At 48.9% G+C, this 15,450-nt stretch overlaps 1 protein-coding gene across 4 annotated transcripts in view; it reads left to right on the forward strand.

Moving 5' to 3' along the window:
- Positions 1 to 15,450, forward strand: part of ATP7B (ATPase copper transporting beta) — a 75,793-nt gene that overhangs the window by 31,952 nt on the left and 28,391 nt on the right. For all 4 annotated transcript variants that reach the window (XM_030309877.1, XM_030309842.1, XM_030309860.1 and 1 more), the window contains exons 2-6: positions 519 to 1,767; positions 8,568 to 8,825; positions 10,892 to 11,055; positions 12,855 to 13,016; positions 15,127 to 15,203. In XM_030309877.1, coding sequence (XP_030165737.1) covers positions 564 to 1,767; positions 8,568 to 8,825; positions 10,892 to 11,055; positions 12,855 to 13,016; positions 15,127 to 15,203 — 1,865 coding nt within the window. In that variant the 5' untranslated portion in view covers positions 519 to 563. The remainder of the gene's footprint in view (positions 1 to 518; positions 1,768 to 8,567; positions 8,826 to 10,891; positions 11,056 to 12,854; positions 13,017 to 15,126; positions 15,204 to 15,450) is intronic.

The raw sequence follows: 15,450 nt of genomic DNA on the forward strand, positions 1-15,450 counted from the left end.
GTTGACTTCTAGGTTCAGAGTCACAGAATGTTCAAGCTAAAAGAAACCCACTGGAACCATTTCATTTGATAAATAATGTTTTTATATCTTCCTTTCCCTGCATTTAATGTTGTTATACTCTCAGGATGTTTTGACACCAGTGGCACTGTTTTCCATTTTCTCAGTGCCAGACAAGCTGGGATATTTTAGCAAATATTAAGCTTTTTTAAAAAAAATATTTATCTTTGAGAGAGAGAGAGAGAAAGAGAGAGAGAGAGAGAGAGAGAGAGAGTGTGTGTGTGTGTGTGTGTGTGTGTGTGTGTGTGAGTGGGGGAGGGGCAGAGAGAGAGGAAGAGAGAGAATCCCAACCAGGCTTCCCACTGTCAGCACAAGCCCGACGCAGGGCTAGATCTCACGAACCCAGGAGATTATGACCTGAGCCAAAGTCAAGAGTCTGACGCTTAACTGACTGACCCACCCAGATGCCCCACAAATATTTAGTTTTAAGGATGAAAAAGTGTTATTTCTTTTCCTTTCAGATCCTGTCTAAACATTCTTTGCCCGCTCGTGTCTGGGAGCCAGCAATGCAGCAGAAGCAGAGTTTCGCCTTTGACAATGTTGGCTACGAGGGTGGTCTGGACAGCGTGTGCCCCTCTCAGACGACCACCGGCACCATCAGCATTTCGGGCATGACTTGCCAGTCGTGTGTAAAGTCTATCGAGGGCAGGATTTCGAGTTTGAAAGGCATCGTGAGCATTAAGGTTTCCCTGGAACAAGGCAGCGCGACTGTGATCTATGTGCCGTCGGTCCTGAGCCTGCCGCAGGTTTGCCGTCACGTCGAGGACATGGGCTTCGAGGCCAGCATCACAGAAGGAAAGGCCGCCTCCTGGCCCTCGAGATCCTCGTCTGCCCTGGAGGCCACGGTCAAGCTCCGGGTGGAGGGCATGACCTGCCAGTCCTGTGTCAGCTCCATCGAAGGCAGGCTGGGGAAGCTGCAAGGGGTAGTGAGGGCCCGAGTCTCCCTTGGCACCCAGGAGGCAGTCATTACTTACCAGCCTTATCTCATTCAGCCCCAAGACCTCAGGGACCACGTAAATGACATGGGATTTGAAGCTGTCATCAAGAACAGAGTGGCACCTGTAAGCCTGGGACCAATTGATATTGGGCGGTTACAGAGGACCAACCCAAAGACCCCTTTGACGTCTGGTACCCAGAATCTCAATAACTCTGAGACCTTGGGGCACCAAGGGAGCCGTGTGGTCACCCTGCAACTGAGAGTAGATGGAATGCACTGTAAATCTTGTGTCCTGAATATTGAAGAAAATATAGGCCAACTCCCAGGGGTTCAAAGTATTCAAGTGTCCTTGGAGAACAGAATTGCCCAAGTACAGTTTGACCCTTCTCGTGTCACCCCCGGGGCCCTGCAGAGGGCCATTGAGGCTCTTCCTCCTGGGAACTTTCAAGTTTCTCTTCCTGATGGAGCAGCGGGGAGTGGCACCGATAACAGGCCTTCCACGCATCTCGCCTCCGCCCCCGCCCCCGCCCCTGCCCAGGGAACCCGGATGCAAGGCCTGGGCAGTACCGTGGTGCTTGCCATTGGTGGCATGACCTGTGCGTCCTGCGTCCAGTCCATCGAAGGCCTGCTCTCCCGCAGGGAAGGGGTGCGACGAGTATCAGTCTCTCTGACTGAAGGGACTGGAGTGGTGCTCTATGATCCCTCTGTAATTAACCCGGAAGGACTCCGAGCTGCTGTTGAAGAAATGGGATTCAAGGCGTCAGTCGTTTCTGGTACGTAGTTGACCCACGTGAAGCACACCCTGGGGTCCTCTCCTTTCTCCTTGCATCTTAGGACATAGTGACAGCGGCCACACTCACTGCTCACTGGCCAATGTTGGTGACAACATTCTGCAACTTTTCCTTGCGTGTCAAGTGTATCAGGATAGAAGAAGTCGAATTTCTGGGTGTATAGCTTTTGCTTCTCGTGTAGCTGGGAATAAAATGCTAAGTTCTTTGCATTTTTCTGAAGAGAACTCTGACTCTGTGTTCTTTTTAAAAAAGAGTCCTGTGGGGCCAGGGGGAACATCAGGTTCTTCTGTCTCCAGAAGAACCATCATCACACTCTCTGAGATTTCTCTGCCCAACAAAACAATAAAAACAGAACCATAGTCTCACCTGGATCCCATTCTGTTGAAAGTGGGAATTGAGGGGATTCAGTGATGACTGCCCTTGCCCTCCTTGATGGCTGTGGGTAGAGGGGTGCATTTCTGCCGGGCGCCCGGGCCTGGGAGCGGTGGGCTGGTGAGCGAGTGAGACTCTCCTGAGAGCTTATGTTGTAGCCCTGTGTGAGCCGGTGAGCTCCAGGATGGGACGGGGATGCTGGAGGCCAGGAGGCAGCGCAGTGTGCTGGGGTTGCTGACAGGAGCCCGAGCAAGCGTGAGGACTCAGGAAGGTGGAGAGATGGGCGGGACAGCAGGGGGGCCACTCTGAACGGGTCTGAGTGTCAGCTGAACTTGGACTTGACTGTAAAGGCCAGGGGGTCAGCAGTGGATTTTTTTTTTTTAAGTTTATTTACTTCTTTTGAGAGAGAGAGAGAGCGAGCAGGGGAGGGGCAGAGAGAAAGGGAGAGAGAGAATCCCAAGCAGGCTCTGTGCTGACACTTGGGGCTGATCTCACGAACTGTGAGCTTGTGACCTGAGCCAAAATCAAGAATCGGACGCTTACCCGACCTCGCCACCCAGGCATCGGCAGTGGATTTTAATCAGAGGAAGCGCAGGTGAGTTTGCACTTGAGCTGGCCAGTCGGTGTCAGTGTAGTGTGGATGGAGGCACGGAGGCTGTGTGGGAGGCTGGGTGAGAGGAGGTGGGGCTGGAGGTCAAGAGACGGAATAGGACGACATTCAGGAGGTTGGGTCCAGCAAGCTTGGTCCAGAGGACGGGTGTAATGGGGCAGGCCGTGGAGGAAAGGGAGAGCCGGCGGGGAGCCCTAGGTGTGCAGTTGCCGGAGGCCAGCTTGAATTCCTGGAGAGTGGGGCTGGAAATGCAGATTGGAGTGGCAGGAGCCAGGGGAAGTGACAGAAGACCAGGGAAAGCGAGCGTGACCGGGGAAGGGCAGAGGTAGGAACGTGATGGCACTGGTGTGGAAGGAAGGGGTGTCCGGAGGAAGAAATTGTCACAGACAGGGACGGCATCCTGGAAAGAAAGGAAGCCGTTTCAGGGGCCTCGGGCTCCGTGTAACTAGGAGGTGGGGGAGGCTCCGGTGAGCCCAGCTGCATGGTGGAGCCGCAGACCTCCAGGAGCCGAGCCAAGCGGCGGTGGAGAGGTGATGGATAGGTGCGGGGTTCAGAGCCAGGCCAGAGATGAGGAAGCGCGGGACATGGCCACAGCCAGCTGTGTGGGCAGCAAGGTTTTAACCGTTTGGGTCCCAAGGTACTGGCCCCGTGGGGGATTGAGAGTTGCAGGCTAGACCAGGACAATACAGTGCCAGCTGCGGGCACTCAGACTGCACTGCAGGGCGGTGGCCAGCCCGGCACCAGGAGGGGCTCGTGGGCAAAGCCCCCCGGCCGCGCCCAGGGCCAGCTGGACTGGGCCTTCCCACATGTACTTTGCAGCGGCTGCCGAGATAAAGTGCGTCTCCTTGGAAAGGTCCCCTGTCAGTGGGGCTGGCCTGCACTTACACCCTTAAAGGCAGTGGGTAAGTCATGTGGAATGACTCGGCCCCGTTCTGTACTTTGTCTTTTGTACCACGTTTCAGGAAGGAGTTTGTTTTTAAACAAAAATCAGTAAGGAACACACAATGGAACAGTAAATCCTGTACTTAAATGGTAGGAAATGTAGTACAGAGTCATCATCTGCTCTATTTGTATGAGGTTTCAAGTCTTTAAACAGTAGAGTCAGGTTGTTGGCAGTAAAAAGAAATTTGCATTGAACTGCATAATCCAGAATAATTGGATTTGACCAAGTAAGCCTAGAAAGAAAAGAACAGTGATTTTTATTGGACAGAATTATGTGTTTAGCCCAAGAGGTATTTAGTGTACCAGATTTAGCAAATAAAATATAGGACACTTAGTTCAATTTGAATTTCAGATCAACAGTGACTAATGTTTTGGTATAAGTATGTCCCAGGCAACATTTGGGGCACGCTTATACTAAGAAAGTATTTGTTGTTTATCTGAAATTCACATGTAGCTGGGCGTCTTGTATTTCACCTGGCAGTCTTAATTTAGGATAAACCGTTAGTGTGCCGTTAACTATCATTGTAGCCCCTTAGATATTAGAAAAGAATTACGTGTATCTGATTGGTCATTCCGGATTGACCAGGAAGAGGGGCTTCTTGAGCACAGTCTTCAAACCAGCTGATTTGTTTCTCCTTGGACTCAGCAGCACCCAGCACATAGTAGGTATTTGTGAAGGAAGCGAAAGAGAAAGAAAATAACAGGCTGTGACAAGCCGGGTGGTGGGGTAGCTCAGTGACGGGATTTAATCCAGGAGCTACTCAGACATGTTAGAGAGCCGAATAACCAAACAGGGAATGGGAAGGAAACCCAAGAGATGGCTGGTGGCAGAAGCTGGCACCCCAGGCAGGAGGGTGCCACCAGAGCCCAGGGGCTGAGGTCGCTGGTGGGAGCGGGCTCAACCACCGTAGCTACTACGGGAGAGGCCGTGGCCAGGAGCTGGGCTCCCAGTAGGTAGATGGGAAACACATTAGGTTTCCCCCATTTCTGTCCTGTTTCCCACTTGCTACCTCCAGTGTACCAAATTTAACCAGAAACCAGTTGACAAGGGAGCCTGGAAAAGTGGTTCTGCAGGGTCAGCCCCCTTGATAATGGAACAGGGAGAGGAAGGGGAATGATCAAGAGCATGTAGGCAAGTGGCAGGCACTGAATTTCAGTCAGCTTATTTGACAGCTAAAAATACATTAAGATCTGTTTTTTATCTAGAAATCAGCTCTGCATTTGTGCACTGGTTTGCCTGGTAAATATTTTTTGTATGAATGAATTAATGGATAGGTGATTGGATATATGAATACAGTGTGAGGAAAAGTCATCTATCATGTATGACATGTTCCCCTCAGCCTTGTAAATGGATAATGTCACTTCTGGGGCACTGTTCCCTCATCCCAGCACGTACTGAGGGTCTTCTGGGCCCCAGGCACTGTGCTGGCTGCCATGAGTACTCGGAGGCCGTCCAGGACCCGCCCACATACAGCTCATACTCTAACAAGGAAGCAGATCAGAGACCCATCATCCAAGGCAGGTTGGAATACATGCGACAAGGCAAGTGTAGGTAAAGCACTCTTGAGATTCAAAAGATGAGAAAAGCCAGCATCTGGTTGTGGGGCTCCCAAAGACCGGATAATGGAGGTGACATTGGAGCTGGGCTCGGGTAAGACTTCAGAACGCGATGGCATCTCAGCAGGCAGAGAGGGGCAGGACCACACACCAGGAAAAGTCGGAGGAGACATGAGCTCCAGCTTGTCTCGGGAGCAGTCTGGCTTGGGTGGAACTTGAATATAAGTAGTGGAAGATAAGGTACCAGCATCCTGGTACAAGCCACCATCAGCTGTGTCCACTAGACAGGCTCCGAGCTAGTCTCTCCTTCCCGCCTTTCAGCCTTACAGTCTGTTCCCTGCCCAGTATTCACAGTAATCCTGTTACTCTGTTAATACTCTGAAACCTTCCCATCTTAAGAGGGAGTCCTTAGGGTGATCTAGAAGCCCCCTCACCCCCGACTCCCTACCTTTCTAACCCCTTTCCAATCCTCATATCAGGCTTGTCCTCACCTCAGGGTCTTGTACCCTTGTATCCTTGTATCCCTCTGTCTAGAATATTCTTACCCCAGAATCTACATGGTGTACTTTATTTCACATATACTTTTCTGGGCTTTTCCAAAGCATGTGTAATTTATATTTAGAAATACATAGATTTGTATTATACATAGTGGTTTTGTAATCTCTTTCACCCCACAATTCATCATAAACATACTTATAGGTCCATCCATATGTCTGCAACACCATGTTGAGTGGCTGCAAATCATTCCGTCATATGGATGCACCGTAACTTAGTCATAACCAGTTTCCTACTGGACTGTTCCCATCTACTTCATGTGCATGTGATTGTAAATAATACTGATGGGCATCTTTGAGGCTAAATTTTGTGCACACAGTTATTTCCTTACGGTAAATACCCAAAAGTTTAATTGCTCGGTCACAGAGAGTAAACATTATTTCATTCCATTACAAATACTTATTGTGCCTCTACTAAGTGCCAAGCAGTTAGAGGTACTGTTTTTGATAATATTGTCAGGTAGACTTCCAGAAAGCTGAATGCCCACCCATAGTATTAGCATAGATTGATAAAGAAAAACGACCCAATAACATAGTCTTGTTTGGGTCTTGTTAGTTTAATTCAACTTTCTTTAGCAATCTCCAGAAACCCCGAATTTAGTTGAGTTAGATCTCAATGTGGAAGAAATGGCAATGTGTAAATTATAAGTTAGTAAGGGGGTATGAAATTCTCTGCAATAGTACAAATATTAAAATTGTTGACCACAATATTTGGATAGACACGCAGGTGAATCCAGAAAACAGATGATGGACTGGGAAAATCAGGAGAGGTTGGACAGGTGCAGGAGGGTTCAGGGGTATGGGAGGGGTTGATGGGTACAGGAGGGGTTGATGGGTACAGGACGGTTGGACAGGTATGGTTGGGGTTGTTGGGTACAGGGGGTGATGGGTGCGGGGGCGGTGATGGGTATGGGAGGGATTGATGGGTATGGCAGGGGTTGATGGGTGCTGGGGGATTGATGGGTACAGAAGGATTGGATAGGTAAGGGGGGGTTGATGGGTGCAGGAGGGTTTGACAGGTAAGGGAGGGGTTGATGGGTACTGGAGGGGTTGATGGGTGCAAGAGAGTTGGACAGGTAATGGGAGGGGTTAATGGGTGCTGGAGGGGTTGATGGGTAGAGATAGAATGTCGAGAGGCTGAGGCTACAAAACAGCTTTTGTGAATTTGAGATCCAAAGGCCAGAGTCATTTTGAACAATGACAAAGTCCAGGAGAGTACACCTGTGCTGATGGATGAGGTGTGGTCTCTGCTTCCGGAAGGTAGAGGGGTCCTGTAAGGCCAGGTCCTTGGAGGGTTTTCACTGAAGGTGCTGAAAGTGTTGATCAACTGGACTCTTAGAATGAGTTTCGGAAGTAGTTTTTAGCACCTTTCAGAAAATGAGCAAAACATCCCAGGATGTGAGATTTATTTAGAAGAAAAACTTTTGCAAAGTCATGGCCTATTGTCAGTACAGGTTAATGCCAACTTCTATCTTCTGCAGCTGTGGATTTTCAAATAGCGAGAGTTCGTTTCTTAAATGATGTAATTATCTTTTGTATATACATATATATATACACACACACACACATGCATGCAGTGGGCAGAAAAACGGTCCCCAACAGCGTCTGCACCCTCATCCCAGAACTCGGTGGGGGAGAGGATGGTCTTTTTGGTTTATGGAGCTGGTTCCACTGGATATCCAAGTAGAAAGAAATTAACCCTAACTCTTACCTCTTACCTACACAAAGTTAAAATGCAGGTATCATAGGCCTGATGGGGAAGTTCGTTAAAATAGCAGCTTCTAGAAGAAAGCAGCATGAACATTTTCACTGTTTAGGTAGCACGAAACATACTAACCATGAAAGTTGGTTTAGTTGGTTGATAAGTCAGACCTCATTAACATTTGGGACTTCTTTTATCAAAAGAGACACCATTAGATGAGAGTGCAGGTATGGAGCACAGGCCGGGAGCAGATACTTGCAGTGCGGACCCACGACAAGGATTCGTGTCCAGAGTACGTACAGGACGTAGGCAAACAATAAGAAAAAGGCAAACAACTCAATAAAGGTGTGTTGGGTTGTTTTGATTGTTGTAGGGAAGGAGTGAAGGACTGCTAACCAGAATGTGACTGTGGTTAAAGGGACAGATCCTGGAGGTAGAGACCTGGTTTAGAAAAAGCTTCATTACTTATCACCTGAGGAATTCGGGGCACATTTTTAAATTTCTTGTAACTCAGGGGCGCCTGGGTGGCTTAGTCCGTTAAGCATCCGACTTCAGCTCAGGTCATGAACTCGCGGTTCTTGAGTTCTAGCCCCGCATCGGGCTCTGTGCTGACAGCTCGGAGCCTGGAGCCTGCTTCGGATTATGGGTCTCCCTCTCTCTCTCTTCCTCCACCACTTTCACTCAAAAATAAAGAATAAAAAAAAATTTCTTCTAACTCAGTTCTTTATAAAATGGGGTGATAGTCCTATGTACCACAGCTGTTTTAAAGGACGTGTGCTTCGCAGAGCGCCTGGTGAGTTCTTCTTGTTGTCATCATCTAATTAGAGCACTCATCCAACTGGAGCATTCCATTCTTGAGTATTGGCATCTTTTCATGTGTCTGTCACTGGGTGCCTGTGTCTCTAGTTGTGGGGAGGTGGGGGACAGTGATGGAAACACCAACCTTCATGGAGCTGTTTCAAGAACTTTGTCAGGCTTGAACCTCCTGTTGTAAAAAAAGTTCTTTGTTCTTTTAATCTGAATGATTTCTTCCATTTTATCCTAGAAAACTGTTACAGCAACCATGTTGGAAACCGCAGCACAGGTAATTCCACAGTGCACACCACAGCTGGCGGACCTGTGTCTGTGCAGGGAATGGCTCCCCATGCTGGGGGGCTCCCTAAGAACCACAACCCCGGCAGCTCGTCAAAGTCCCCGCAGGCCTCTACAGCAGTGGCACCACGGAAGTGCTTTTTACAGATCACAGGCATGACCTGTGCATCCTGTGTGTCTAACATAGAGAGAAACCTTCAGAAAGAGGCAGGTAAGCCATCTACACACTGAACTGGGGAAACCGCGTGTAGGCTGTGAGCCCCTGCGGTCAGCAGAATGGGCACTGTGCTCTCCCTTCACGATCCTCATTGACTCAGTTTGTCAGCAGCCCTGATACTCTGGCAGCAAGTTCATTAGGTGATGGAGGAGATGTTTGTCTGACGTTCTTGGGCAATTGGCATTCTGCTGCTTAGGAAGTGTTTAGTTTGTTTAAGATAAAATGTCTCCGAGTAAGTTAGTGAGGGGCAGTCCAGTTTAAAGGTCAGGGACATTCCATGGGTAACTTCCTCAGCTTGTCCTAGTGGTGGTCTTTATCTCCTCCACCCCCACCCCCAGTCCCATCCATCAGCCTCCAGCTAGCACATGAATACGTAGCCTGCAGTTTGCAGAGAAGTTGCAATTTTGAATATTCTGTCCTTTGTCCCTGTAAATCATAGAGTGTTAACGGAAGTGCCCAAGTTTTGTCCTCTGGACTACATTTCCAGTACTGTCTCTGAAACCTGAAAGTGCAACAAAGATCCTGTCCCGCTTTTGTTTGGAAAATATCCTAACCATGACGACCTTGTCACCGGAGTCCCTTTCTCTCTTTCCATGTATCTCTCTGCTCAGATTCCTTGGCCATCACAGCCAGCCCCAAATTAGGATGATGTGTCTCCAGCCTCTTGTTCCCTATGTTTTATCGTGGCTGGAGCTCTAGAAAGACTCTTCTCAAATTTAGGTGTTCTAAGAGTTTCTTTGTCATCCATGGGCTGGCTGTTCATAAAATATCCTACATCTCATGGTTCCTGTGTTTCTTTTCCTGACTTGCAGCCCTCATTTTTATTCCTTATGGCATCCTTTCTAAAGCACGTTTCTTTTTTTTATGTGAACGAGTCTTATTTTCCCCCTCAAACTCACAAATAATCTCACTGGATATACAATGGCATCATGTCCCAGTCAATGCATCGTATGTTAAAAATATTGCAAGTCAAAAATGCATTAAAGCCTGGATGGCTCAGTCAGTGAAGCATCAGACTCTTGGTTTCGGCTCAGGTTCACAGCCCCATGTTGGGCTCTGTGCTGATAGTACGGACCCTGCTTGGGATTCTCTCCCTCCCTCTCTCTCTGCCCCTCCCCCCTACAAAAATACATGAACATTTAAAAAAATGTGTTTAGTACACCTAACCGACCAAACATCATAGCTTGGCCGAGCCACCCTGAAATGTGTCAGAATGTGTATCTGTCGCTCGTTGTCATGATGGCGTAGCTGTATTGCACAGCACAGCGCTAGCCCCAGGAAAGATCCAAATCCAAAATCTGAAGTCTGGTTTCTAACGAATGTGTATCACTCTTGCACCAAAATGAAGTTGAAAATTTTTAAGCCAAATTAATTGTAAGTCGGGGTGGTCTGTAATCTGTAGGATTTCTCTTCCACTTCTGAATGGGATCAGAGCCTGAAAAAGAGTAAGGACAACCACTTTTGAAAGAATTTTTTTCTCCATGTATGAAAAGTGTCTGAGGGAAAAGGACACCATTTAACTGACATTTAGTAGTTGCAAGCTGCAGACTGTATCCCTTGCTGTGAGGTGTGGACATGGTCCATGTCTTCTCCAGCCTGACTCAAAGCCACCCACCCCACCCCCCACCCCACCCTGCTGCCATCCCGGGGCCAGCAGCACAGGCATCACCTGGGAGCCGGGTGGACCTACAGAACCTCAGACCCTACTGAGCCGGAATCTGTAGTTTATCAAGGTCCTCGGTTGATTTGCCCATCAACGTGTGAGGAGTGCTGTTCTAGAACAGTGGTTCTCACACTTGGCTGGTACGTTAAAGTCGCCTGGGGAGCTTTACAAAAAGATGCCTGGCACCCACCCTGAGGGGTCCTGGTTTAACTGGTTTGGGTTTGGGACCAGGCATGGTGCTCGTTAAAAGCCCAAGTGATCCTAAAGTGCAGTCCGGTTTGAGAACTCCTGTTCTAGAGGCTTCTGGGAGCAGATGTGTTTCTTTGTTAGGTTGTATTGAATGTGTCATCCCAGAGGCCCTGCCTGGAGTGTTGTAACTGTGGCCCAACGGTTCCAGGTATTCTCTCGGTGCTGGTCGCCTTGATGGCTGGAAAGGCAGAGGTTAAGTACAATCCGGAAGTCATCCAGCCGCTGGAGATAGCTCAGCTCATCCAGGACTTGGGCTTTGAGGCTTCGGTAATGGAAAACTACACAGGCTCAGATGGTGACCTCGAGCTGATCGTAAGTGCAGTAGCCGGGCGGGCGCTGGGGCAAGAGGGCTGCAGGCGTCTGACAGGGGCCGGGAAACTTCTCCCATTTTGCACATATCCTGTGTGTTGTCGGAGTTGCGTTCTCCTTTGAAGCCAACAACAACGACCTGTTCATTTTGTGCAGGAATGTCAGTTGTGCCACAGAGTCATAGGGGTACATCCCACTGGGCGCCTTCAAGGTGTGAGGAGGAGGAGCAGGTGGGTGGCGGGAGTGTAGGAGGAAGAGGAACTAAACATGGCAGCCACCCAGAGCTCGGTTTTGAGAGAGTTGAATATGACCACATTCCATAAGGCCCAGAGGGAAGCTAGAATGCAGAGATGTGGCAAGGCCAGGGGAGGTGAGTTGGTGTGGTAGCCAGTGTCAACCAGCGCCACCACAGCGGGGGAGGGCCGGCTCGTAGGCACAGGGGTGTCTAGAAGGTAATTGGCGACCGGCGTCCTGAAGCACACAGTCCAAGATGAACGGTAAGGGTGGTTGCTGTGCCTAGTGTGGGCGGGGAGGGGATGGTACGGGCCTCGTTTTTCCTGTCTGTCTACTGTCATCTGTACATGACCGCAAATCACTGAAACATTGGGTATATCTAGTATTTCCAATATGCTGTGTTCACAGGCACTTCCCTACAAAGCTTTTTATGTGTAAATAAGGGGAGACTGTGAGTAATGCTGTTTTACTGAGGTGAAAGGGTCTTGCTTCCTTAACTGTGTTCAGTTACTGCCGTTAGTAGTAAGTGAATGTTTAAAGAAAGAGTACTAAGGACACGAGTGGCACTTTGAGCTCTTGATAAGTGACATTCTTTGTAGAGCAAACCCTTTGCCCTGGACAGGCCTCCCAGTGTGTGGTCAGGTAACACGATCTGCTCTCTGGGTTCTAGCCCCGGTCATGCCCGCCACAGGAGCAGGACCCTCGCTGCAGACCCTCAGCCCCAAGGGGATGCCTCTGCCTCTCTCAGACTACTGTGGAAAATCTAGATCACAAATATTATTGGGAAAGGTGAAAACATTAAAAAAAGATTGTTTTTAATGTTTATTTGTTTTTGAGAGAGAGAGAGCATGAGCACGGGGAGGCAGAGAGAGGGAGACACAGAATCTGAAACAGGCCCCAGGCTCTGAGCCGTCAGTACAGAGCCCCAAGCAGGGCTTGAGCCCATGGACCTCGAAGTTGTGACCTGAGCCAAAGTCAGACGCTTAACCAACTGAGCCACCCGGGCACCCCGGTGAAAACATTTTTTGAACAGTGTTTTTTATCTTAAACTGAGCAGTATCAGTTATATCGTTATCACATGCTCAGACACCGGACATTTTATGTCTGTATTTAATTAGTATTCTGGGAAATGTTGACCTCTGATACTTGGAAGAGTGACTCATCTGACTTTCCTAAATACATATCCAGGGATGGCATGTCTCACTCCATGATGTGAAGACATGCAGCATGGCGTGGCAACAGTGGCCTCACGGAGAGGGTAGGGTGGCTCACGAAAGCCCATCACTGTCAGAGCTGGAAGTGAAGCCGCGGTCTGTTGCCATCTGCTCAATGACTGGCTACGTCTCTTGTCCCCGAGTTCGGGAAGAAGGACTGTTTCTATATCCACAGCCCCTGGGGGAATGTTCCGGGTGAAAGTCCTGCACACAGGTCTGGAGGTGGGAGTCCAGGGCCTCAGGAAGGGTGCTGTGGAGGGAGGAAGGGCTCGTGGCTGCCTGTTAACCCAGTCTCCCATGTGCCTTTGACGGGATCCTCTCAGTCCTGAGTAGTATTTTTGTCTTGTGCGGCAGATCACGGGCATGACCTGTGCATCCTGTGTTCACAACATAGAGTCCAAACTCACCAGAACGAACGGCATCACCTACGCCTCTGTGGCCCTTGCCACCAGCAAAGCCCACGTGAAATTTGATCCTGAAATGATTGGTCCGCGGGATATTGTCAAGATTATCGAGGTAAGTCGTTCATTTAAAAACATTATACGAACTAATGTAGTGTTGTGCATCAACTATACTTCAATTAAAAAAAATATACCTTCCTTTTTCAAAACAGTGATTTATACACACTGTAGGAAAATGAGAAAATATAGCTAACCAAAAAAATTAAAAAAGTCACCTAACCTATCCTTCAGGTTTTCCCATGGAAATAAAGGTGGATCGTTTTAAAATAAACTGTGAAATCAAGTCAATATCAGACAGTCTGAGGGTGAAAATCAGTGAATGGGTAAGAAAAAGGATATTATTGTCTTAATTGCAGATATTCCTGGAGAAACATCAGTATCAGCAGGATACCTGGCACATGGGGTTTAATTACCTAATTATAATTGTGAAGTATTATTTAAGCCTGGACCAAACATCTATAGACCGAAGGATTGTTGGAAATGAGACGAATTGTACTGCGTTTTACCACTATGTCAGGACTGCTCGTTGATGGGAGGGTTTGGTCGTTTCTCTTTTGGAAAATTACTTAGTGTTCATGCACTCCCTACCTCTGTTCCCTCCCTCGCTTTGTCCACAGACACCACCATTTCCTTTTTAAGGCCTGTATTCTACCACACCGTGAGCGGGTGAACATTAGTGCTGAGCTGAATGGGTGAAGATAGTCAAAACTGAACGAGATTAACTCGTAATAACTGATGGTCAGGATAAATGGAGTTCAGCAGGACGTTCTAACGCAGGGAAGCATCTTGTGGCAGGCCTGAAGTTGTCATTCATTTTCTCTTCACTGCGCGCGTGTTTAAGGGAGGTGTTGTCTGTTGTGTGGCTTAGCAGAGCTCTTTGATGTGTGTTATTTGGGCTGCTACCGCTGCTGCTAATAATTCTGTCCTAGAGGCACACAACACAGCTTCTTTATCAGATGGAGAAAGATCCCCAGAGAGGTTAAGTGACTTTGCTCGCTGGTACCCAGCTAAAGGTTGCAGGACTGGCCCTCAAACCCAGACCTTACAGTTCCAAGCTCAGCGGCCTTTCGAGTTTTGCCACACCACAGGTCTTACAGAACAGCAGTGATGTGGCCCTGATGAGGCTAAGAAGTCAGACTGTTGTGCTCACAGGCGGGAGAGTCCCAGGTGGTGCTTTGAGCACATGTCAGTCACCCTTCTTACTTACCATGCCCGTCCCGGCCCCCATTCTGCCCGCCGATCTCAGGACGGTGCCGCCTTTATCCGTGTCTGAGGAATATTGCCAATGTCTGGCCTCCGTTCTTGCATCTCTGGTGCATCTTTTCCTAATGTAATGAGGTTGGTATTAGTCATAAAAGGATTTGTCTTTACACGGTCCTAGATGCACTTTCTCCAACCAGAACTTTTAATTTTTGTGTGAAACCCCAACGTGAGAGTCCGAGGCCCCTCTTTATATTGTGCTGACTCTTGGGACATTTCCTGACAGCTTTTCCTGTGTAATTTCGTAAAGGGGTCAGATCAAATAAGGAAGAGAGGGTCAGGGAGCGAGGCGGTGCAAGAAACGCTGAAAAGAACCAGCAGATTGCGGGACAGTCCCCATCTGGCTTCAGTGGGAGCCGGAGCGTGCAGGTGTTGAGGGAGCCAGGGTCTGCTCAGTGGGAAGGGGCCTGGGCTGGGAGTCCGGAGACCTGAGCACCAAGCACTGGGCCTCGCTCTTCTGACAGCACGATGGCTCTGGGCAGGATCTCTAACCTCTGACCTTCAGTTTCCTCATGCAGGGAATGAGTGACAGCCCCTGACCCCTCCATGTTTGGGGTTCTTCACACAGCAGTTCTGTGTGTCTAATTCAGCATTGATCAGCCTCGGGGCATGCTGAAGTTTCTTCCAGAACCTGCTGCCATAGCCCACAGAAGGAATAGGAGTCGCCGTCTGGGGCCACCTCCTTGGGGATGACACAGTCTGTGAGCATAGCTGGTGCTGGACCTCTGACAGGACTTGTAGTATGATTTGGGAACAGAAGTCATGAACGGAAAAACCCATCCAGTCTTTTGAGCGATTTTCGAATGACTTTCTAATTTCAAAAGATGTAAAATGCTTTCTACCAACGCATGTTTTAACCAAGTGCCTTCCTCCCTCTTTCTCACTTTTCTTTTTTTAATAACAAGGAAATCGGCTTTCATGCCTCCCCGGCCCAGAGAAACCCCAACGTGCATCACTTGGACCACAAGGTGGAGATAAAGCAGTAGGTAGAACAGAAAAGATACGCTGCAGCTCTTGTCTAAGTGTCCCCCGCCCTCCGCCCGCCCCCCTGGGCCTGACTGCCTCGTTCTGTGCTTAAGGGTGTCCCTGCCCTCCTGGCTTCCCACAGTGCCACGTGGGCTAGCTGCCTTACTACCCTTGTGACATTAACCCTCTAGAAGAGCGCTGTCCCGACAGACCTCCTCGCGATGACAGAAGTGTTCTCTACCCTCAGGGCCCAGTCTGGGAGC

The sequence above is a fragment of the Lynx canadensis genome, chromosome A1 (assembly GCF_007474595.2).
Source record: "Lynx canadensis isolate LIC74 chromosome A1, mLynCan4.pri.v2, whole genome shotgun sequence".
Taxonomy (NCBI): Eukaryota; Metazoa; Chordata; class Mammalia; order Carnivora; family Felidae; genus Lynx; species Lynx canadensis.